Source organism: Dreissena polymorpha, chromosome 1 (assembly GCF_020536995.1).
Source record: "Dreissena polymorpha isolate Duluth1 chromosome 1, UMN_Dpol_1.0, whole genome shotgun sequence".
Classification (NCBI taxonomy): domain Eukaryota; kingdom Metazoa; phylum Mollusca; class Bivalvia; order Myida; family Dreissenidae; genus Dreissena; species Dreissena polymorpha.
The window spans coordinates 170,155,961-170,180,552 of NC_068355.1; the positions used below are offsets into that span (position 1 = coordinate 170,155,961).

Consider the following 24,592-nt stretch of genomic DNA (forward strand, 5'->3'; position numbering starts at 1 on the left):
TAAATCAGAATAAAATAATGACGTTTGGTCCATATGTGCTTCAGTTAGGATGCCTAGGTAATGTTACAGCGATGTTTGCAAGTTACCAAAATCATGCCTTTAATCCACTTATTTATGTTGCGGAAAACAGTAAGATATATTCTGGACCCAGGGAGGAAATGTATCTAATGGAATGTCCTTTTTGCAATGTCAACTTTTTGAAAGAGTACGCAAACCGCACCAGAGATTGCACATATATTGAGAATGGTGTGATAGATTTATTTAATTTAAAAATGCCTGTAAAAATTGAACGTATAATAGCAAACGATTGTGCTCTGAAATATAATATTAATACTGAATATTATTTTAATACGGAAAATAGTTCAATGCGTTATGTCGATATATCTGGAAATGTTTTTGAGTCTTTTACCGGATATATTGGAAATCTGCCGATGCTTGAAACTTTAAATATGTCTCGCTGCTATATCTCAACTATTGGTCAGACCAGTTTGAACTTCATATCTCTGAAAACTTTACGACTGGCTCACAATGATCTAGGCACACAACTGGCAGATTTCAAACGATCCAACATATTTGATATGCTGCCATCACTTCAAGATTTGGATCTGTCTTCAAATGGAATAACAATATTATTTACTTCGACTTTTGCAGAACTTGTCAATTTGGAACGCTTAGATTTAAGCAACAACAATATAGAACATTTCGACATAAATATAAACACATTATCACATTTGTTGCAGATAAATCTTGAAATAAACTCAATTCATACAGTAAATACAGGAGTTCGACGCAAACTCTAAGCAAACGAAAACAATCGTACTAAGTTTTTAATAAACTTAAAAAACAACTCGCTGACATATGATTGCAACAATCAAGAATTTCTACACTGGTTGATTCAACACAATGCAAACGTGGTTGGATTCAGGGGATATAGCTTTACTACATCTAACGATAAGTCAATAGCTTGCGACAAAATGATGACTGATCTAGAACGCCTTGAATCGAGATGTAGTTCATATGAAGCTGTCATAATAGCCGGTGTGTTGGCATTGGCAACATTCCTTTCATTGATCATTGGTGGCGTGATATACAGGTATCGCTGGAGAATACGATACCTCATGCACATGTCAAAGAAGAAATTTTTTGGACATCATATGCTTCCTGATTACACAGTTATACAAAACTACAAATACGACGCATTCATATCGTATGCAGAAGACAATATACGTTTTATACTTGATGACGTCATTCCCCGACTAGAGACGGATATTATTTCATTGTGTATTCACCAAAGAGACTTCCTCCCTGGAAACGCAATTTCAGACAACATTATTCACGCAATCCAGAGCAGCAGAAAGACAATTGTCATATTATCAAATGCCTTTTTGAAGAGCAAGTGGTGCATGTATGAATTCAACATGGCGCGAATGGAGAGCATTTATTCAAGAGGGGAGGACATTTCGCTAGTTATCGTGATGTTAGAACCGATTGTACATGAAACTATGTCGTTGGAAATGGTACGGTGGATCCAAGACAATAATTATATTGAATACACTACTGATCACGACGGGAACGCCCTTTTCTGGGACAAACTGAGACGAGTGATAACATCGTAAATTCGAGCATGCTTAATGTTTACCTAAATATGTATTTTATTTACTTTCTCCTGAGTCATTTAACTGATCATACAAGTTTTATCCTAAACAACATTGTTTAAGGTATATACTTTCTTATATGTTTTATATGAGGTCAAAATGACCTAGTCCACTGCAAATTCGGCCATAGTGGTTGCAATGTTGGTAAGCATTTGTTTAAGGGTGAGATCGCCGCCTTCTGTGAACGCGGCTGAATAGAGGCCTTCGGAAATGTTATTTATCTGCAATTGTTTCCAGTCACTTGGAAAATACGGTTAAGCGATTCAACTATGTCCTATACGGTGTTATTTTTGTTTATGACACTTATCATTGTTATTATTGATCTTATTCAGCAAACAAGAGATGGTGAAGCGTTAAAATGAAAGCCATATAAATACTAAAAATCAACGCATTTGTCGTCAAATATTCGGTAAAATAAAGTTTACCAATATAAAATAAGTGTCCTTATAGAAATAGCCAAAATTTCAACGCTAGATGTGATACGATAGCATAGATTTAACAAGATACAAAATGCTCGTTTTTATTTTTTGTGTCACACTATATCCTATGTGAATTTCCCGCGACAATATCCGAACAATTACGAGCAAACGCGACAATGACTTCGGGCAGCGTAGGAAGAACTACGTAGCTCTCATGAGCTGCCCGAAGCCAATCTTGCGTTCGCTCGTAAATGTTCGGATATCTTCGCGGGTAATTCACAGGCAATATATTATCAAACAAATATACAAAAGAGCATTGTGTTTATCGTTAAATCTATATTACCCCGACATCAAGCGTAGAAATGTTGGCAATTATAAGATGTATACTTGTATATACTGTATACTTAATAAATTGTTGCTGTTTTCGGGTTGAATGGTGAACGCTTTAATGCATGGATTGTAGTTTAAATCAGTGTATGCTTTTATTTTGGAAAACAATTTGGTCACCTGCCTAAAATTTAAGAGGAGCGTTGTCAAGAGATTCTCTTATGGTGATTTATCTGAAACTTCATGATTCATAGGTTTTGTATATATTTCAACAAAACATATTCCTATATTCTTATAGTTCTCACACTTACCTCTAGATCTACTGAACATTTATGTTATCTATCTTATATATGCACATATGTACCGTATCGTGTTTACTTAAATTCTCCAGTACTTGATATTTTAGCGTATGTAAAAAAGAGAATTCAATACCTGTTGTTGTGTTAATAGGTTTGCTGTATTTAACAGATATAAGAGCAAGTCGCCCCCTTGGTGCAAAAAAATACCATGTTACATTGAAATAAAAAGGCACATGGTACCTTTTTGCACCAATGGGGCTAAGTAATGTATACTTGAATGTTAAAATGTATCCACCATGTTAACAAGGTAATGTATTATTTGAGAAAAGCAGTTATTTAGATTAGGGACGTTATATTTTATTTGTTTAGAATATCAATAAACAAATTAACTGCATATCTATTTAAGTAAAGACATATAAACCAGCTTTGTGACTTTTATTCCGCTTGCGATGAGCTATTGCCATTGTGTTAATAAATGATATGAACTATATGATAAACTGTAAAGGTTCTTATAGATGCAACTGCATGTCTTCGTTTTTTTTTATTTTGAAGAATTGTTCATCCACCGATATCATTCAAACAAAGCGCAGACTATACCATGATGTAAACCCATACCCACGACAGTTTTGTATAGGTAATTATGACGCGATTTCACAAACACAGCTCAACTTTAATAACTTTAAAAGCTTCTCCGGGAATACCCAAATGAACCCATAATTAATTTTGAAAAAAGGATGATTTAACAGCGCTTTTAAAGTTTATATGTTCTCCCTAGTTGTACCGTTTGCAATGCTTAATAAATATTTTGCTATAGAAAATAGAATACAATATAATTTTTAATTTACAATTAAATTGAATTTATAATTAACGAAAGTTTTATTATATCACGTGATTCCCTCAAAAATCAGAGATTCAAATATTCTTTGCTTCAGACATCATACGACACATTAGACATTTATTTGGCCTTCTGAACAACTACCAGTAAACTTGTCAGCATCAGATATCATACCATAACTATATGCACATTGTTTGTTGCCGTGTGTCGTAGCAAAAGACATGAAACTGGTGAAAGTAAAATAACAGGATTGGTATGAAAGCAATTACAGCATATGCATTCAATATGTCAATAAAACAGTTAACACAGCACAATTATTTTAAAAAGTGACTAATAAAAGAAATTCGAGATAACAAAAAAGATGCATGTGGGTTAAGTGTTGTCCCAGAGTAGTCCGCACAGGCTAATCAAGGCCGACACATTTCCGTTTTTAATCTATTTTTTTGTTTAAAGAAAGTCTCTTCTTAGCAAAAAATTAATTAAGGTGGAAAGTGTCGTCCCTGATAAGCTGATTAGCCTGTGCGGACTGCACATGCTAATCTTGGACGACACTTCACGCACATGTATTTTAAACCCTATGTTCACAGAGCGCGGTTCATACATTTTCTCTTGAGACATAATAGGTGCCTCTTCACATTCACTTGACTGTTTAAGTGGATAGTCTGTCTCTGATGTGCTCAATATCTGGAAAAACAACATTTACTTCTAATTATCCATATGTCAGTCAGATTGGCGACTGAAAATGTGGAAGTACTATCGCATTGTCGTCATCGTACTATCGCATTGTCGCCATCGTACTATCGCATTGTCGCCCTCTGGATTTTAATGTGTAACCACGATGGCCCTAAACGGCAATCCGTACAAAAACAAGAATACGTCTAGTTGGCAAAAAAAATTCACAGTTGATATACGGTAGTTTTAACCGAAAAACAATTATCATTTGCCGACATGTTTTAACTTGCTTTAAAGTATACAATTACTTTACTTTTCCTAGTTAACAGGTTTTTTTTAACTGTTCACGGTAAGATACTATTTTTCAAGTTCATTTAGGATTTTATAAATTTTTGTGTATTTGAGCAACATGAAAAGTGATCAGTTCAATGTAAAATTAACTAACCTCTGTACAATTACTCAGAGTATGCTGACATAAGCAGTACAGGTGTAATTCTAGTGTAAGTTTATGCTTGCTAAATTTTATTCGAAAAACCTTCTCTAGAAATGCATGTCAATCACATGTATAACTGTGTGCAAGTTAAAGATATATTCCAAAGGACAATTGCACAGGTCAGTGTTTTGTTAATTTAAACTATGTGTCACCCAATCCTAAAGAATTGTTTTATCCCACGCAAGTAATGGAGATGTCGAAATGGTACGCGTCATTCTGACCGTGCATAAGTGGGTGCATACATGCCTGTTTCCTTCCGTTACACTCTTCATTTAAATGCATTTGTCTTCAAATTTTTACATAACGATTATCTCCAAGTGCTACAATGCATATTGTCTAAGTTGCGCGATTGCGTTATTAATTGCCCCGTGTTTAAATTAACAATCAAAAGGCTTCCTTGCGCATATCCGCCAACATGTTGTATATATATAGATTATTATTATAGTCTCATCCAATATTTACAATTTTCACAATTTTGCATATATAAAACATTAAAATAAAACATTGGCCATTCATAAAATGAGTTATAAGAGACTTATTCTGTGTATCAATGTACTTGACATGGCAATCAATATACATGTTAAAAGCTATATTGCCACCACCAACACCAATCTTACCCATTGTCATACAAATTTGTTGCCGTATATTATCCAACATTGTGAATTGTGACATTATTGCACAAACAGTTAACCAACTAGAGAGAACATTCAACCATCATGGCATGCCATGATAATATGATTAGTGGCGATAATATATACTTCTAACCTATTATATACTTACAATCAGTTATCAGAATGTAGACAATTGCTCTATATCAGATTGAAGGGAGGTAACTCTTCAAACCCTATTGTTAAAATATCTACTTTTTAAGCCCTGAAGAGTCACCTTTCCTTCATTAACATTCAAATGCGCTAAAAAGCAGGTTAAGTACATTATTGTAGTCCCCGCATTTATAATGTACTGTACAAATGCCTTTTAAGATTCATAAAATTGATACATTGCATATGACCACTATACAAAAGCCCTATAAAGGGACTTAGATATACATACATATAAATATATTGTCTGTACAATCAAACCAACTAACCGTTGCTAATCAAACAGAGTTGGAAAATTGGAAAATGAAGTGATGCCTGACAAAAAGAGAATATTGGCCTAAATCAGACTACTTGACATTATAATGGTACTAAAGGCAACACTGGATAATTTAAGAATTTGATGTTGAAGAAGAAAGTGTAAAGACACAAGTCAGCTACTGATACATCGTAGTTTACCAGTTTATATTAGTAGGAAATGAAAGGCAACAGTTAACTATACAACCTTAAAACCAACTATTCATAGCATGTTGTATGCGTTTTGCATCAAAGTTGTACATAATACTTATTAGCAAGTGCTGCAGCGCACTTTGCCAAGGTTTAACGATTGCATGAATTTAAAGGAGTTTTTGCCCTTTATTTAAAATAAGGTATTAAAGCTTCTCTGCACAATCATTCATTTTGCATTGAATGTTGGTAACACTTTTACAAAAAAAGCTTATTTAATGACAAATATTTTGATCGCGAAACCTTGACCATATACCCTCTGGCATGTATACCATATACCATACTTATTAATGAGCTACAGGGCATATTGTAAAAGTTTCGCGATGGAATTATGTTTAGCAGATATTGCCTTTTGTTTAAAATTGTATATAAAAAATATATAATATAAAATATAAAATAATATATAAAATAAAACTTGTGTGCACAACTGCTCAATTTTGTGCGCGATTCTTGTCAAATTGTTACAGAATAATGCTCGCCCAGTTTTACAGCGCATTGCTTGATTTTTTTAAAGGAGATGTTGCCTTTTGCTTAAAATAACATTTACAACTTTATGCTTGGAACTCATATATTTAGCTTTCCATATTCTTAAAACGTTTACAGAATATTTTATAGGAGTGCTAAAGCGCATGTTGTCAATATTTCAAGATTGTGTTATTTTTATGGAGTTATTGTCCTTCGTTAAAAATAAAATAATAACAGAGTTTTGTGATTGCAGTTTTTTTCGTTTAAACCTTTTCATTTTAGCTCGAATGCATATAAAGCCTAAGGCTTATTTGAAACGCTCTCAAGCCCGTTTCGTGGCACTAGAATCAGTACTTTGTTTCTATGTGGCAAATCTAAAGAACGCTCCCACAGTGGGGATCGAACCCGGAACCTCCCGATCGCTTGGCGGACACCATATCCACTACGCCACTGCGACTGCAGTTTTTTCTTTGTTTATCTTTAAAAAATCAATCAAAACTTCAACTGTACCGATGCTTGTTCTACTTAATTATTTTATGCATGACTTATATTTCACAAAGAACTACACTCCATATAATATTGTGCTTATTAATACCTATGCATCAATTCAAATGGGGTCACCGCCTTGGAACGGTCAATGCAAAGCATTGGGGGTTTAAACCGGTTTTAGAGCGCTCAACCTCACACTTGGCCCAGCAATATTCATGATACATATAAGAGTAAATAAAATTTAACATCATAGCATTGCAACTCAAATTAAACAATAATAAAAGGGAATTAAACGCATTTAATTTAATTACCATTTTATTACTCAATGTTAGTATAGGGACCAGAGCAACAGAGTTACAACTTTTTGAGGAACGATTAAATGAAACTACGAACAAGTGTCAACTACATCCCCACGGTGCCTAACCAATACGGATAATAATGTAAACATTTGTACTGTTCCGGATAATACGCGAAACGGCAACGGGTCATATCGGAAAATAAACAAGGTAAAATGCAGGATGCGCCTAGTATTGGAAGTGAAATTGGCCACAAAACCGCGTTAAAATGCGAAATACTATTGCTCACGGAATATTATGGTGTTTCAGCTAATGGTTAACTTCAAAATTCGTTATTTAAAAAAACACAACATTTTATCAAAACGAACGAAAACAAATCAACCATACCTACCTCATAGTCATGAAATAGTTGATTTTTGTAACTGGAGAGAAAACAACAAATTATACTACTACTTTATATTGTTGTTATAATCATTCAGAATTATTATGAAATTGTAGAAAATTACTGGCAACTTCAAAAACGTGAGTATTTGCGTGTAAAAAGGGTCGCATATTGATTTCACGGGCACCGGATAACACACGTAACCACAAAATACTGGCACCGGATAAATTCCGGAAACACAAAACTGGATAATACACGAAATCGATTGATACATATACAGATTAGTACGTGCTTTTCAGCATGTTTTAAAAACAACATGTTCACATCGTATGTTAAACGTTAAATATAGTACTTGAAGTTGGTGATAAATTTTGAACTACCGGTATGACTGCAATTTCCAGCCATGTGCTTGTAACTAAAAGATATTCATAACGACATGCGTATAAAGGTTTCTAGATTGTGGGAGAAAGAAAAACGTACCGTAATCATTAAACGCAAATATTTGTTACGCGTATTATTTATTGTAAGAAAAGTTTATGATCTTAACTTCTAGGTAATGCGCAATAGACATTAAAGCACCCATGAAATGTCATTTCACTGGTACCACCTGTCGTATATTTAAATTCCAATTAAACACTAGATTCATTTTCATTTTACTTTGATTCTTTGGAGATGGCTGCATTTATGTAATTTGTTTTGGTGGATATTTGTTTGTTTACAGAAATCATGCATTTTATTCACCATCGAAGCGCGGACAGCGGCAACGAAAATCTAAACGGTCCGATATAAGTAAACCGCATGAAGTCGCAAGGGGCTGTTTGCCAATACGCTGCCACCACAAATGTGATGAATCGAAGATTCTGCCGCCAACCACTTGTCTTGGCATATTTTGCAGGACAATAGGATAGTGTAAATTTTATTCTGTCAACCTAAAAAGAGATATTGAAGCTAACTTTATTAGGTTGATTCAGTGTTCGAACCTGCAACTACCACATTAGGAGACCAAACCGTTCAACACGGACTAGAACGAACTATGTTTGACACTGTAATAAACAATTTTATTCAGTACAATGTTTTTATTTTATTCATGCATGCATGGTTTATACAAAAAGTTCATTACTTTACAAACTCTTCAAGAATGTGTCTTTTAAAGTAATAGACATACAAGTTTTAGACGTATAACTACACAATTTCAACATGTTTTGTACAAATCATATTCAATAATGATAAACTTTACCTCAATTCATAGACTTTGTTTCAAATATTTCAAATGTTTGTTTCAAATAGTTTCTAAAATTAATTAAATATATAAATAAATGAATACGCTTTTATTAATTTATGAGTTCATAACATTAATTTTAAAATTATGTAATTTAACATTAAAAGATGTCTGACATTGTAACAATTATGTAGATTGTAAACATGACAAGATAAGGGACATCATCTATTTATGTTGATTTATTTTTAATTGATATGATTACTGTCTACTAACAGTATTAAGAAAATAATTATGGAACTCGACAAATACAGGATTCCAATAAGTAGTATACTTTTAACCACTGTCGGCACAGCTTTACTATTTTCATTAGAGTGATAAATGATTCGGTCTACCCACATGCACATAATCAATTACATATTTCCAAACATTATTGAACTACCGGTAAATCTCTTTAATTTCAGTAACATTAGCCTTGACAGACTTCAACAAAATCTATAGACAATAACAATACACAACACAAATTATAATTATGTTTTTTGGTATGTACAACAAACCTTAAATTTTGATGCAAAAAATGTTTTTACAAGCTTTAACAAATATTACAAATATGTGGCTTACTAAATATCGTTTGTAGCCAGTTCTTGTCTTATATATGTTGTCACATATTTTGCACTCATATAATTATTATTGTCGACAACAATTTCAACTGAACATTCTAAATGTAAACAGCTATCTAATGGTTGCTCGGTGGCTTTTTCATCTTCATGATTGTTGCGGTCCACCTCAAGCAATAAATTATCCACTCCAGGCTCAACATTGAATATGTCTTCATTACTAGGGGGAACAGTAACAGATAAAAACAAACAACTCCCCTGCTTCTCTTCAGTCTCTGCAGTTTCAAACCCGAAAAAACATCGGTCGGTCGTGACATTCTGAAATAAATTATCATAATTATAGCAATTGACATGTGCTAGTGTTCCGACGTCATGGGATTGAGCCTATCCACTGGCACACTTTTCCTCCGTGGTTACTATACACATGCCATGGACATAGCAGTTAATCAAAGCAGGGTAAATTGTTCCAATAAAGTTTAAAGTTAATGATACTCAGAAATTGTACTATTAGTCCGTCCACTGCTAAATCCAATCCAAAAAATATCGAACAGTAGCCCTAAGTCCATTGAATTAACATATCAACTGAGACAATACTTACCATATTCTATCTCGAGCTTCAAAGTCAGATGTTAGGGCACTAAAGTCTGAAACAAAAAGAATACAGTAATGAGTGAATTATGAAATGAAAACTTTTGTATGTTAAACATACATCGTGTACAAATAAAAGAGAAACTAGCTCTAAATGTTGATAATGAAATAATCCAAATACGACAAATATCTAACTATGTGTGCAGTTGAAGAGCGCAATTGTAAACAAGGGAAGTATCACGATTGGGGAAGTATCTCTAAATCTAAACCATAGGAAACACGCAACGTATTTCCACTTATATTAAATATAATAATAAATAGTAATAATAGTCATACAAAATTAAACAAAAATGGTTACAAAATGACTAATAATACGACAACAATCATAATTTACAATTACCACTGCTGAACTGGTCTTAAAACTTTCTTTTTCATTTTTTTTTTCGAATCGTATATTTAAATTTTATATTAAAACAATCAACGGGTTCTTATATCTTATAAATATTATTGCTGAATCGGTCGTTCAACAATAGCACGCGTTCTACATCAAATTTTTTAAGAACCAATACCATGTGTAACATTAAATGCCTAGTTTTGATAACCTTTTTCCGTGTAGGGTCAAGACATTTTTCATGCGTTAAGACAGTGGTCAGGCGGAGGGACGAGAAGTAACAAACCCATTTCATTTTCCAATATAAATCAAGAAATTCTTTAAATGATTACCATATCAGCAAAATCCAATACATTCCTTTAACGTGCTAAACATGTACTTAAATTCATCAGTCTCGGCTATTATCCGGTGCCTACTTCATGCATTATCCGGTGCCAGCAATCGACATATAAAATACTTATTTTACTACAAACTGAACCGTCACAATGATTTCACAAGAATTATGCGGCCCTTTTCATCAGGAAACTAGCTCAGCAGTTTGAAATTCATTGTTTATATGGACCAATATATTCAGTTTACTTTTGATTCCACAGGTTTTGTGTATAAACTTTTGGGCAATGTAGGTTCCCACTGAAAATTGACGTTTTTGTTACTGAGTTTTTGTATACAATTTACTGAATGAATGTCTTAGTTGTGCCGTGGAATATTGGTTTGATGAAAAATGTTAACTTAAAAAGAGAATATTGAAAATAAAAGAACACACTTACCTCAAAACAGTCAATATTTACTGATATGATCCGGTGCCGTTTCAGGTATTCAGGTATTAGCTGGAAACGCACAAATGTTTCCAGTATTATCCGTATTGGTTAGGCACCGTGATCCCCTCTTTTTAGAAAAAGATTTACGAATATAGCACCATAAATTTAATATTTCAGATTATCACCGCGCAAATACGGGAAGAAGCAGCAATAATGGGTGTAAAAGATCCATATTACATAGTTTGGTTGTTTATGTGGCTGCTAAAAATATAACAAATATATCAAACAAGAAACACCCGTCAGAGAGAAAATATTAATAAAATTTAACGCTTTAAACCTGATGACCTATGCATGTAGCATGAAACAGTGGAAGTGTGTCGTATGAAGCAATATAAAAGCGATGACGTCAAAAAAATCAATGTAAACAAGAAAGAGTCTCGTATGACGCAATTGAGAAACGATGACACGATGACGTGAAAAAAATCCAATATAATTAAAGGGGCAGTACTATGAAATAAAAAATAAAAATATTAAAGGGGCATTACTGTAAAATCGAATTACATATAAAACCAGCTTAAGAATCAAACATATAAAATGGTCATTCCATTAATTCCAAATTTTGAGAGAAGAAAGATATAGATAATCGAAAACCAACAAGCATGTGTTTTTAAATACGTTAACATAATATCCTTTTGATAAAAATGAGTTTATTAAATTGAAAATTTTAATATAAACATTGTCTTTAAGATATTATAATTTGCGAACACGCTTCAAAACATCTCCATAAAATGATGGGTGGGAAATTCCATAAGTTAAATGCCATTTTAAAGAAACATTATATTTTGAAATTAAATCACCATTCTTTGAGTGAAATTTAGCGCATTTACTTCGTAGGTTATGATACAGAAAACCTTTTATTGGTAAGTTCTTCGTTAATAAACGATTACGATCATTAAAATATTTAATACATGAACATGCCCTGGCATAACTTACCCACGTATGAAGCATGTAAATGATTGTTCTTAAGGCATACAAAATGTATTTGTTTCCACAATATTATCCGAAACATACAGGGTTAATATATCGGCTTTACTTTTTTGTAAGCTATTTTTACAAATATATATTATCATTTCTGTTATAGTTTATTTAACTTTTTTTGATTTAGTGAATATGATAAATTATAGCAACAAGAGGGTCAAAGTTCTGGTGCGTTCACTTTAAACCCAAAGTAAATGTATTATTATGATCTGCTTTTTATGAATGTGTAATATATTAGATTAATGAGCAAGCTAATTTCACCTTTAATGACAAAGACTTTATATGGGAAATGAAATTATTGTAACAAATGTTCTGCACAAGTTTGGAAATTAGGCAAAGAGGAAGGCATCGGGTTGGCTTTCAATTTAGAATAATGAAACAAATTATTGCAAACCTACCATCCTGTCATACCAGGCAAACTGCATCGCCTCATGGCAGCGATGCATTTTATCGGAAAATGTTTAAACTCTCCGGAGAAATATATTATAATCTTTCACATAAGTTCTGAGCAAGTTGCATGATAATAAGGTGAAAATAGGGACTTCTGTTTTGCTAACCGTGTTTCAACAAAGTCACACAGGAAAAAAGGGCTCCGCCCTCTGGTAATCATGTTTTAAATGGACTGGAACCAGTTTCGATCTCGACATGGATATTAGTTAAAAAAACGTTTGATGATGATTGAGCAACATGCTCTACTTCCTATGCGTTATTTAAGGTACTTCAAGTTTGACGTACTGACCTAGTTTTTGACCCCACAAGATCGGGCCTAGAACTGGGCCGATGTATCATAAAGGCACAATTTTATGTTATTTTTTCTTTCTAATGTAGGAGGGTTCGGTATAAGGAGAACTTATACTGCCTTGCTATATGAGCTAGCTTTTATAGCGACGCGTTAGAGTGTATGCCTGATTTGGAACCGGGAGGATCCGGGTTCGATCCCCATGGTGGTCGGGGATTTTTCTGGCTGGGTTACATTTGCGCCCAACGTAAAAAAAAACCACGATATGTGTCAGACGTCCCACAGATGTCATGGCAATAGGAAATTCGTGGACTAATTTCACAATTAGAGGGTGTGTGTGTAGCAGTGTTCGGTATAAGGAGAACTTTTACTGCCTTGCTATATTAGCTAGGTTTTATAGCGACGCGGTAGAGTGTTGCTTGATTTGGAACTGGGAGGATCCGGGTTCGATTCCCATGGTGTCGGGGATATTTCTGGCTGGGTTACACTAATGTTTTAGAATGGCCAATAGTGTGGCATCTAGAGTGTACACAAATTGCAATTTTTAATTCGGCGGCATACACAAAGACATTCTAAAACGCTTCCTATTAATGAGATAAAACTATTTATATTTTTACTTGTTGAGTAACTGTAGGACTATAGGAGTACAAGAAATACATTAACATGTCTGAAACTTTAAATTATGATGGATTACTCTGCTCGAACAACTAAGTTAGCCATTAGAATATCTCTCTTGTAAATAGGGCAACACATTCCCCTTTTATATATGTATAGATCAAGTTGAGAGATTAAATAAAGCTCCTGACATAATGTGTATATATTCTGAAAGGACCAGTTAGATTCCAATGTAACAGTTCGTGTTGTTTTGTTGGTTTAAGCACTAGGTGATTGTCGATAAAAATTGTCGAGAAAAATATAAATAAAGAAAAAAGCAACATTTGTTTTATCTGTACTGCTTTGCGACTTCTGTGTCGTTCTTTTTCTTCTTCAGGACTCTTCGTTTGTCGACAAGATTGAGTACATCGGCTGTGACTCTCACCCTTCTATTACTACTACTTCTACTACTCCAATTTATAATCGTTATCATCCTTATTTACTACCAAGCAGCTTTAGAATGTTCTTTTGTAGACTTAGACTGTCGGTCCACCCCCTAAGAATACAAACGGGTAGATATGGTAGAAATAGAATTGATAAGGATCAGCGTTACTGTTTATTTTGTATTTCACAAGATATTGAAGATATTGAAGATGAATATCATTTCATGCTTATTTGTCCATTCTTAGATGAGATTCGCAAAAATATGTACCAAAGTACTATTACAAACGCCCATCGATGTTTAAATTTTTGGAAATGTTGGGCATTGATAACAAGACCAAATTAATTAAAATTTCTCTTTTTATTAAATACGCATTAAATAAAAGAAACACATTGTTAAATGTAAGTTCATCCTCTTAAATAATGAAACTTAAATATTATGAACTAACATAATTTATTTGACTAAAATATTCAAATGTTACATTTTTATAGTAAAGACCAGGTATACCGTATGTACTTTGCTACACACCGTATGTGCTGAAATACTACATTATATGAAGTAATGTACTTTATTGTATACCGTATGTACTAAAACTATGTATTATACGATTAACGTGACATGAATCTAAATCATGATTTGTTTTTTTGTTATACTGACGATGTACATTGTGCAAGTCAAAATAAAACATATGTTTTGTTCTGTTCTGTTCTTATTAATAGCGTCATAAATTTCAGTATCAGCACCGAGTAATAATTGTCGACCTAGTTGTTTGTAACAGGAACAAATATCATAGCGTCTCAAACATTTTCATGAAATATCTTTGTTTGCATTAAAAGGCGGACGGACTAACGCATGGACAAACGTCCAGTATGTGTAAAAGGTGATAAATTAACAAGACATTGAAGAACATAATGTTAAACAAAACATCCTCTTACATCAGATATATAAGCAATACTTTCGTTCAAAAGCAGAAACTGTCGCCACCTTAGTAGAAGTGGAATAAATGAAATTATTACTATAATTAAAACAGTTTATTAGCACACTTTAGAAAAATGTGTTCGTGGTGAGCTTATGTGATCGCTTTTTGTCCGTTTTGCATCGTAAATATTTGTATTGAGAAAATCTTAAAAGCCACATGGATTGTCAAATTTTCATGAAACTTAGTAAGAACTTTTGCGCGTATGATATCTCGGTCGTGTTTGAAATTGGGACATTATTTGGTCAAAGTTTATGTAACTTTAAAAAATTAAAGAAAAACCCTGTGAACACTCTAGCGGTCACAACTATTGACCAAAAGAGCTTTAACTTGGTTTGAATAGTTCCAAACGAGATCACATCTAAATTTAAATCTGGATCACATATGGTCCGAAACCAAGTCGAGGGGTAACATACAAGAAAGAAGCGTGTAAACACTATAAATGGGAGACAGCATATTTTTGCCAATGAAATCTCGAGTGAGTTCAAAACTGGGTCTCGGATGAGTTTGTAAATGGATCAAATTGAAGCAAGAGCTTGTAAAAACACAATATGCCACATGTATTGCCCTATATTCATGAAACTTGGTCCGAATATTTGTCCCCATGATATCTCTAATGAATTAGACAAGGCCCGAATATCGTCAGTGTCCGAACATCGACCTTCTTTCTAATCTCGCGATTCTATCACGTTATTTTGTGCAGTGACGTCACACACACTATGATTTGTTAACATACGGTGAAAGAGAAATGCAAAAACGAAAAAATGCGTATAAAACAGGTAATACATGTATTTAAGCCCATTAAACACTCAGTAAATACCTTTGTTGGTACATTTCCATTGATGTGTAAACGGTTTATATCCATTTTAATTTCTAAAACACCGTGGGAAAACCTCGTATGTACCTTGTGTAAACATGTCAATCGATGCCTTCCAACTAACGGTATGATAAAAGGCCAAACATAATCTTGTGATTGGTTTACGTCCTTTTAGTGAGAAACGAAAATCCTAAATTTACAGTGAAATTAAGTCTCTTCTGATGAAAGTTTTGATGAAAGTGACCTCTGCTGTGTATGTAAGCGACACAAGCCAATAGAGCTAGCCCGAAGTGTGAGCTTGGTCTTGTCAAATAGGTCCAAGGTGATGGAATGAAAATGGGCATGCCCTGTAAACACTGGACACATTTAGGCTACTGTACTTCCCAAAAAGTTATCAGAAAAGATGTACAATTTTACTGCACACACTGTAAGGAAGAATAAATCATTAAATCATATGTTTGGGGGTTTTGTTACGTGTTTTAAATGTTAGGTTTAAAATTGAAAACATTTGACATTTGAAACCAATTATTACTTCACATTGTAAAGTGTGGCCTGAACTACTTGTGGTAAGCTCCTTTGAAATATGATTGGCCCGTTCAAGTCATGTGACGATGTTTAGACTTTGCAAATGGCGGACATTTTGATTCATATCAGTGTGTTTGGAGACAGATTAAGGACATGTGTGCATGGCTTTCGATGAAATTAACTTGACATATACATGCTAAGACGGGATTTTCACCCAGGTAAGTGTACAAATGGCGGACATTTTGATTCATATAAGTGTGTTTGGAGACGGATTAAGGACATGTCTGCATGGATTTCGATGAAATAAACTTGAGACATACATGCTCAGAAGAGATTTTCACCCAGGTAAGTGTACTTCTGTACAAATTGTCTTTATTTATACAATATATTACTTGCCCTCATTCTTAGCGTGACGATGTTAGGGTCCGGGAGGATATCTGAGCAGCGTTCGAACATGATTGTTGTGTTTTAAACAACATGACAGCCAGGTATCCTTGGGATCTCAGGTAAGTGACTAAAGAGTTGTCCGAGATTAGCGTTTGCAATTCGCACATGATAATTAGGAAAGACATTTTCCGCCTAAACTGGATTTTACTTTAGAAGAGACTACCTTACAACGAAAAAAAACAATGAGTACGGCAAGTGTCGTCCCTGTTTAGCCCGTGCGAACTGCACAGCCTAATCTAATATCGGACGACAATTTACGTACAACGCATGCAGTCAAAATAATTAAAACGCTTAAATACAGTGGGGATTATAATACCGCTATTCAATAGATTTTTGTACATTCTCCGTATATCAAACATGATGTTAATTTAATTATCCCCCTAAAGCCACAAAGAACAAACTCAGCGTTGTAAAACTACTCAAAAAAAGAAAACAAAAACTTTAGTACTCAATGGTTTATATAGCTCTTATTTCAATATAACACATATTGTCGGATCGCCAGACTGTGGGAAAGTAGCGTAACTATGCGCTCTAGTAACCCCTGACATAGTCTTCTTTTTGTTTTCTTATATCAGCATAGAAACACTTCCAGTATATTCCTATATGCTAATATAAAGATTAAAATAATCAATGTTTGACAATTTAAAGTGCTCTCACGTGCAACATGAAATTAATCTACATATAGTTATATGTGTGTTTAATCATTTTTCACACTTGCTTAACTATCTTAAGTATTGTTTGTACTGTTACTCACAAGTTTCCCTACGCTTGAATTGTTAAGTAGGTTACCATTGCTTGCTATTATAAGTAGGGCAATTCTTATATTGCTACAATATCTACCTATAAGCGACGCTCTAGGCAAAAGGAGTTAATGCATGTCTGTAAAGTGTCGTTTTAGATTAGCCTGTGCAGTTTGCAGACGCTAATCAGGGACACACTTTTCCTCTGGACTTGTTTTTCGTTTAGAAGAGAAGTCATGGGAACGAAACATTCCATCAAAGCGGAAAGTGTCGTCCCTTATTAGCCTTTGCAGACTGCACAGGTTTATCTAGTACGACAATTTACGCCTATGCATTGAGTCCCATTTTCCAGAGCGCGGCTCAGTTCTAGATCTGATACATTTGTAATTCACTTAAAAAAGCACATTCTGCATAATGTTCTAAGCTTGTTCAGCAAACGTTTTGAATAGTGTTCAAGGGATAACATCGACATTTCAAATATCACTATGAAATTATATGAAATTTTTTGTGCAAAACACTTAATCCTCTGTGATCCTTACATCTCCGAGTTATTTCCCTTCGTCCTCAGTGATCAATTTATCCCCGAGTTATGTCCCTTCATGTTTATATCGATAATTACATCCCTGAGTTATTTATCTTTATCCTTAGTTATCAATACATCTTCATACTTTAAACGATTAATTCAAGGCTTAGTGGCTTCATATTTTAAATGTTAAAATGCTTCTAGGAGGCGAGGTAAATGAAGGTTTGCTGGAATTGATATGGACGTCTGTGCATCTGTTTATATCGCGAATGTGTCCGCAGATGTTCACTACAAAACCGCATCACCGATATCAGTGTAACCACATCCGTCGTTAGCATCACAACAGCTCCCATCAACATCATCACAACTGACAAGAGCATCACTGCCGCAGATATTTAAATCAGCACCACAACCGCTCAACTCAGCATCACCACCACCGACCTCAGCAGCATAACCAGAACTTGAATCCTGGACAATCGCTCCTAAGGACAATCGTTCCAACCCTAAATTTGACAGGGAAGACAGTCGCTCCTACGATGTTTTGACAGGGTGGACAGTCGCTCCTACGATGTTTTGACAGGGCGGCAGTCGCTCCAATATTTTTTTGCCAACCCGGACAATCGCTCCTACATTATTTTGTCAACCCGGACAGTCGCTCCTACATTATTTTGACTCCACGGCAAAACGTAGTATACGCCGATCAAAGGCTAACACATACAATTAACCGACAATTAAAATTGCCAACTTGTTAAAAATAAGCCGATTCAACATGAGCCGATCAATGTGACTTTAATTAATTAATTTACTTATTAACAAACTATGTTACAGTTTGTCGATTCTTTAACTGTAACTAAAAGGTTGTTATAAGGACAATGGTTCCTACATTATTCATATCAGGGACATTCGTTACTACATCACATTTATTGGAATAATTGCCATTTTGTGAATGGTATAAACATTAAAACCGCATAGATGAAATGTTGTTCTTATTTCATTTGTATTTATGATATGACATGATCTGCTTCGTGCGTATGAGGATTCGTACCGTTCACTTGTGTGACCTGAAATCAGAAGTTATATTTATATAATAGCAAAGAAATAGTATTTATATAACAATACAATTTAATTTAAAACATATGTTTCTGGCAAATTGTGTAGCAACAATCAAAAAGTCTTAATAATACGCAAACATCCTTTTCAAGTACAATCTTTCAATAAAAATCATTTAATCAATAATTGCTATATCAACAATTGTAGTAGCAATCGATAATGACCACTTTGACACCTATGATGTGAGAACCGTGCATAAAGATTACAGACTGGCGTAACCTCAAAGTTAATTAAGGTAAGTAAACAATTGGTTAGGTCATTGTTATCACATTTGACCCATTGGTATATGACACTGAACGATTTCTAAATGGGCATTTCTACGATTATTCAAATAGTGTGTTAAAGTGATACTGCACGATTTTTATATGTGTTAAGTTGTAATATATTGATGAAATGGTTTATGTTTATGTTACAATAACACAAAATAGACAAGACAAATTATACATTGACGACGAAATTCAAAAAAATGCAACATGCTGGCGAAATCGACTGTACAGACATTTTCGATTTCAGAATTAAATATCTGGCTTATTTCGCATTTTCCGACACATGTTCTTCTCAACTTTTATTTTAATTTACATTGGAATATATGTATAATATGTTTTTACACATTTTATATAAATTCATAAATATTTGACAAAATCGTGCAGTCTCACTTTAATCGTGAAATTTTTAGTATATTTACACAACGATTTTTTCGTGAGCATGAATGGGCATAATAACATTAAAATTATTTTTATATGTCGACTTAAACTGAGTTCTGTTATTAGCGAACCCTTGCAGGAATAGGAACGACTTTTACTGCATACCCATCGTATTGTAAACTTTGACGTGTATTGTTTTCACAGTTTGCTAAATTACATTTAAAGAATCGACAAACTGTAACATAGTTTCTTAATTAGTTAATTAATAAATTAAAATCACATTTATCGGCTCATGTTGACATGTTAACAAGTCGGTAATTTTAATTGTCGGTTAATTATAGGTGTTAGCCTTTGATCGGCGTATACTACATTTTGCCGTGGAGTCAAAATAATGTAGGAGCGACTGTCCGGGTTGACTAAATAAATGTAGGAGCGATTGTCCGGGTTGGCAAAATAATGTAGGAGCGATTGTCCGGGTTGGCAAAATAATGTAGGAGCGACTGACCGCCCTGTCAAAACATCGTAGGAGCGACTGTCCGCCCTGTCAAAACATCGTAGGAGCGACTGTCCGCCCTATCAAATATAGCGTAGGAGCGATTGTCCGGATACCCCAGAACTTCAGAAGCACATCCAAGCACCACTTTGATCACAATCAGAACAACCAACGCCAGCAGCGCTTTTAAATGTACACGCCGCAGTTGTTTAACGAAACCACATCTTGTTGGATCTTTATTTGTTTCGCTCACCTGACCCCAACGTACCCATGGTGAACGTTTGTGATCGCCTTTCGTCCGTCGTCCGTCACGCGTCTTTAATATTTACCTGGATAACTCTTTCGAATACACATTTACTGTCCGATCTTAATGAAACTTTGTCAGAAGATTTGCCCAATTGACATCTTTGATAACAAAAAGGAAATGGGTTACGTGATGTCAAAAGCAAGGTCACTAGGTCAAATTAAAGAAAAAGCGTGTTCACACTATAGAAGTCAAATGTATTGTGCAATCTTCATGAAACGTAATGTACGTGCGTAAAGAGTTGTCCGAGATTAGCGTTTCCACTTCGCACAGGCTAATGAGGGAAGACATTTTCCGCCTAAACTAGATTTTATTTTAGAAGAGACTACATTACAACAAAAAATACCATAAGTGAGGCACGTTACGTACAATGCATGAAGTCAAATTTTCAAAACAAATCACGCTTAAATACAGTGTGGGTAAATAATACCGCTATTAAATAGATTTTAGTACATTCTCCCTATCAAACAGGATGTTTATTTGCTTATCACCATAAAGCCACAAAGAACAAACATACTCCAGTAATTCTAGCCTTTAAATGGCCAAAGGTAGAAAAAAGTGCAAAATAATTGATTTATTTGTTTTTTAGTATTTTAATATATGTTGAATCGCATAAAACGGTTTAAAATTACTGTTCTTTGGCGGAAAGTGCTAATATTTGTAACGAAACAACATGCCTTGAACTTCAGCTGAAACCAGTGGAAATTTACCAAAATTGCATATATGAAATGCATCTGGCCATTAAGCATTAATTTTCATTGTTTTTGAAGCATACACGTCATACAAATATATCTAGATGCTGGTGATGATCCTTAAGTTGACTTATGATTATATTTATCGTATGTCTTGGGCCAATTTACCTACCCACTTCTTTGTCCATTGTATTCTCAAGATCATTCTTCTAAGAAGATCATTTATTGCAACCAGAAACATTTATGCAGCCCAGGGATATCTCATTTAAGTAAAAATAAGCAACTTATTATCTAACTTAAATTCCTTTTAATATATTCATGGTTAATATGATGTGAAGACAAAATATTCTTCACCCATTTTATATGAAATACATATTAAAATGACTGTACACAATTTGTCGAAACCATATTTTTGCCAAGCCTATATTTTCAATTTGTTCAATATGGAATAAAACAGCATATACTGATTTGATGTCATTTAAGATTATTATTATCTCTATATAAGAATAACATGCAAGAGTCAAACGATATGTAGGGTCGCGAAAACATAGGATATAGTATTGTAATAATTGGTTTGAATACATTTTAACAATTTAAAGCGAGCAATTTTTGCTCTCTTAATCTGGAATTGTCAAATTGAAACAATAAATATATATGCACACACTGAACACACTGCATTCTTAAGGCTATATATAATAATTCAAATCTATACATCTGTACTTATATACATATTGCATCAATTATAACGTGTGAATGCTATTTATTAAAGAAATATACCACCAAATGATGTGTACAATTGTTGAAATACCTGAATGCTTGCAAATATTGTCATAAATGCATTGAATCCTTTTACAACATTTTATCTCTTTATACAGGTCGTACATATAATACGTTCAGTTTTCAGACACAATGTCGTCATCATCATTGACGGCGGAGGAATTTGAACAGTTTTCTCGACAGTTCCCACAGCATTGTGAACAATCAAGTCCATGTTTCCTACACGTACATCGTTCGAGTCACAACTTTGTCGGCAATTACAGCGTATGACTTTGAGTAGTGGTTCAGGAACAGGCAGAAGATGTGTTCTTACTGGAATCAATTTGTTGTTGGATATTTCCTAGCCCAAATCTACTGCATCCAGTGTGTTGTTTCCTCGCCATATCTGTGTCTGTAGGTATGTGCGCAGTGAGTGAAAGCGAAAGGCAGCCGTGGTCGATGGTAATGTCTCCACTTGGACGGATGTTTTGTTTGTGCAAACCTTCTGGGTAAACTTCGGGAATTTCAGGATATCGAGCCCTTCTAAAGGAACACCGTTGTTGAGAAAAATCATTGCCTCTTATCTACGAGTTGTTATCTCGTTAAAATCTGGTTCTTCTTCATTAAATATCTCAATGATCTGTTTGAATGCGGGACTGGCTATGAAAAGTTTCACTACGGCTTCTTTGCTGATACCATATATCCCAGAAGTCGTATCACAACGTGTGTATGCATGTATGAACGGAAGCATGTTGCATAACTCTGGTCCAAGGACATTTTTCGTTTTCTTGATATCCCATGCTTTATTTGTCCGATTTGCTCGCCTTATATCTGATTTATACCGCAGATTGTGACTTGAATCGTCTCCATGGTGGCACAATCAGACAAGCACGTCAGTGTCCTCACCGACAACGACCGTAGTATGTGATGTTGTTTCTTGAACTGCAGTGCTTACTATCAACGCATCAGAAAAATGCTAAAATAAAAGTTTGCATAAATATATTTTAAATATAATTTCAATACATACAACTGTAACAGAAGTAGAATAACGTTAAATAATGATTTGTGTTGCTTCCAATAAAAGCCGTCCAACATTTTGAATCAGGGTTGGTTTCATTTTCCGCGTCCTTTATGATCGTGGAATATCTGTTCATTATATAATAGCATACTTCAGTATAATAAAGTACGTGCTGGGTGGCATGAGTGGCATTATGTTAATTACCCCTTGTGAACAGACCCAATCCAAATATCATTGACCAGCAGTATAATTATACTTTTAAATTATCTTTTTTCTGATTATTATACATGAAATAATTCCTAAAAAGGATTATTCAGTTAATATAACATATCATGCTGAATGAGAAAGATGGCCAAAGCTACTTGATCTTCTGGTCTTGTCACATACTTTATACATTACTGCGTCTGCAAAAAAGGCAACACAAAATATCAAACACAGGAAATTGTTTTTTAACTTGAAACTATATATTTGCTTCATAATAAAAATCTGTACATCAAAGTAATAATGGTATACAGGAGTTATAGACAATCAACGACAATTTTCTCAAAACTGTGTTATATTATGTGATAATGTGTATGCGGTATTGTGATAAGTGTTTAAAATTCAATTCATAGAAGTACAAAATAACTAATCAGGGCAAATCAGGGACATAACTTTCCGCTTGTATGTTAGTTTTCGTTCAAAGAAAGTCTCTTCTACACGAAAATCCAGTTAAGTCGGAAAGTTTCGTCCCTGATTAGCCTGTGCGGACTGCACGGGCTAATCTGGAATGACACCTTACGCACATGCATTAAGCCCAGTTTTCTCATAACGCGACTCAAACGTTTTTTAATTAATATCCATGTCGTGTTCGAAACTGGTTCCAGTCCATTTAAAACATGATTTCCAGAGGGGGGAGCCCTTTAACATGTGTGACTTTGTTGAAACACGGTAAGCAAGAAAGAAGTCCCATTTTCACCAAATCATTATGCAACTTGCTCAGAACTTATGTGAAAGATTATTATATATGTCTCTGGAGAGTTTAAACATTTTCCGATAAAAGCATAGCTGCCATGAGGCGATGCAGTTTTCCTGGTATGACAGGATGTTAGGTTTGCAAGACTTTTATTTCATGATTCTAAATTGTAAGCCAACCCGAGGCCTTCTTCTTCGCCTAATTTTCAAACTTTTGCAGAACATTTGTTACACTAATTTCATTTCCCATATAAAGTCTTTGTAATCAAAGGTGAAATGAGCTTGCTCATAAATCTAATATATTACACATTCATAAAAAGCAGATCTTTATAATAAATTTACGTTGGGTTTTAAGTGAACGCACCAGAACTTTGACCCTCGTGTTGCTATAATTTATCATATTCACTAAATAAACTTAAACACGTTAAATTAACTGAAACAGAAATGTTGAAAAAAAAATTGTAAAAAAGCTTACAAAAAGTATAGCCGATATATTAACTCTGTATGTTTCGGATAATATTGTGGAAACAAATACATTTTGTATGCCTTAAGGACA

General features: G+C 34.2%; 1 protein-coding gene across 1 annotated transcript in view; it reads left to right on the plus strand.

Annotated features, from left to right (window-relative positions):
- LOC127860143 (toll-like receptor 4) overlaps window positions 1–967 on the plus strand; it is a 2,035-nt gene extending 1,068 nt beyond the window's left edge. Inside the window, exon 1 of the mRNA XM_052398013.1 lies at window positions 1–967. This exon is cut by the window's left edge and continues 1,068 nt beyond it. Coding sequence (XP_052253973.1) covers window positions 1–800 — 800 coding nt within the window. The 3' untranslated portion in view covers window positions 801–967.
- The last annotated feature ends 23,625 nt before the right edge of the window (window positions 968–24,592 follow it).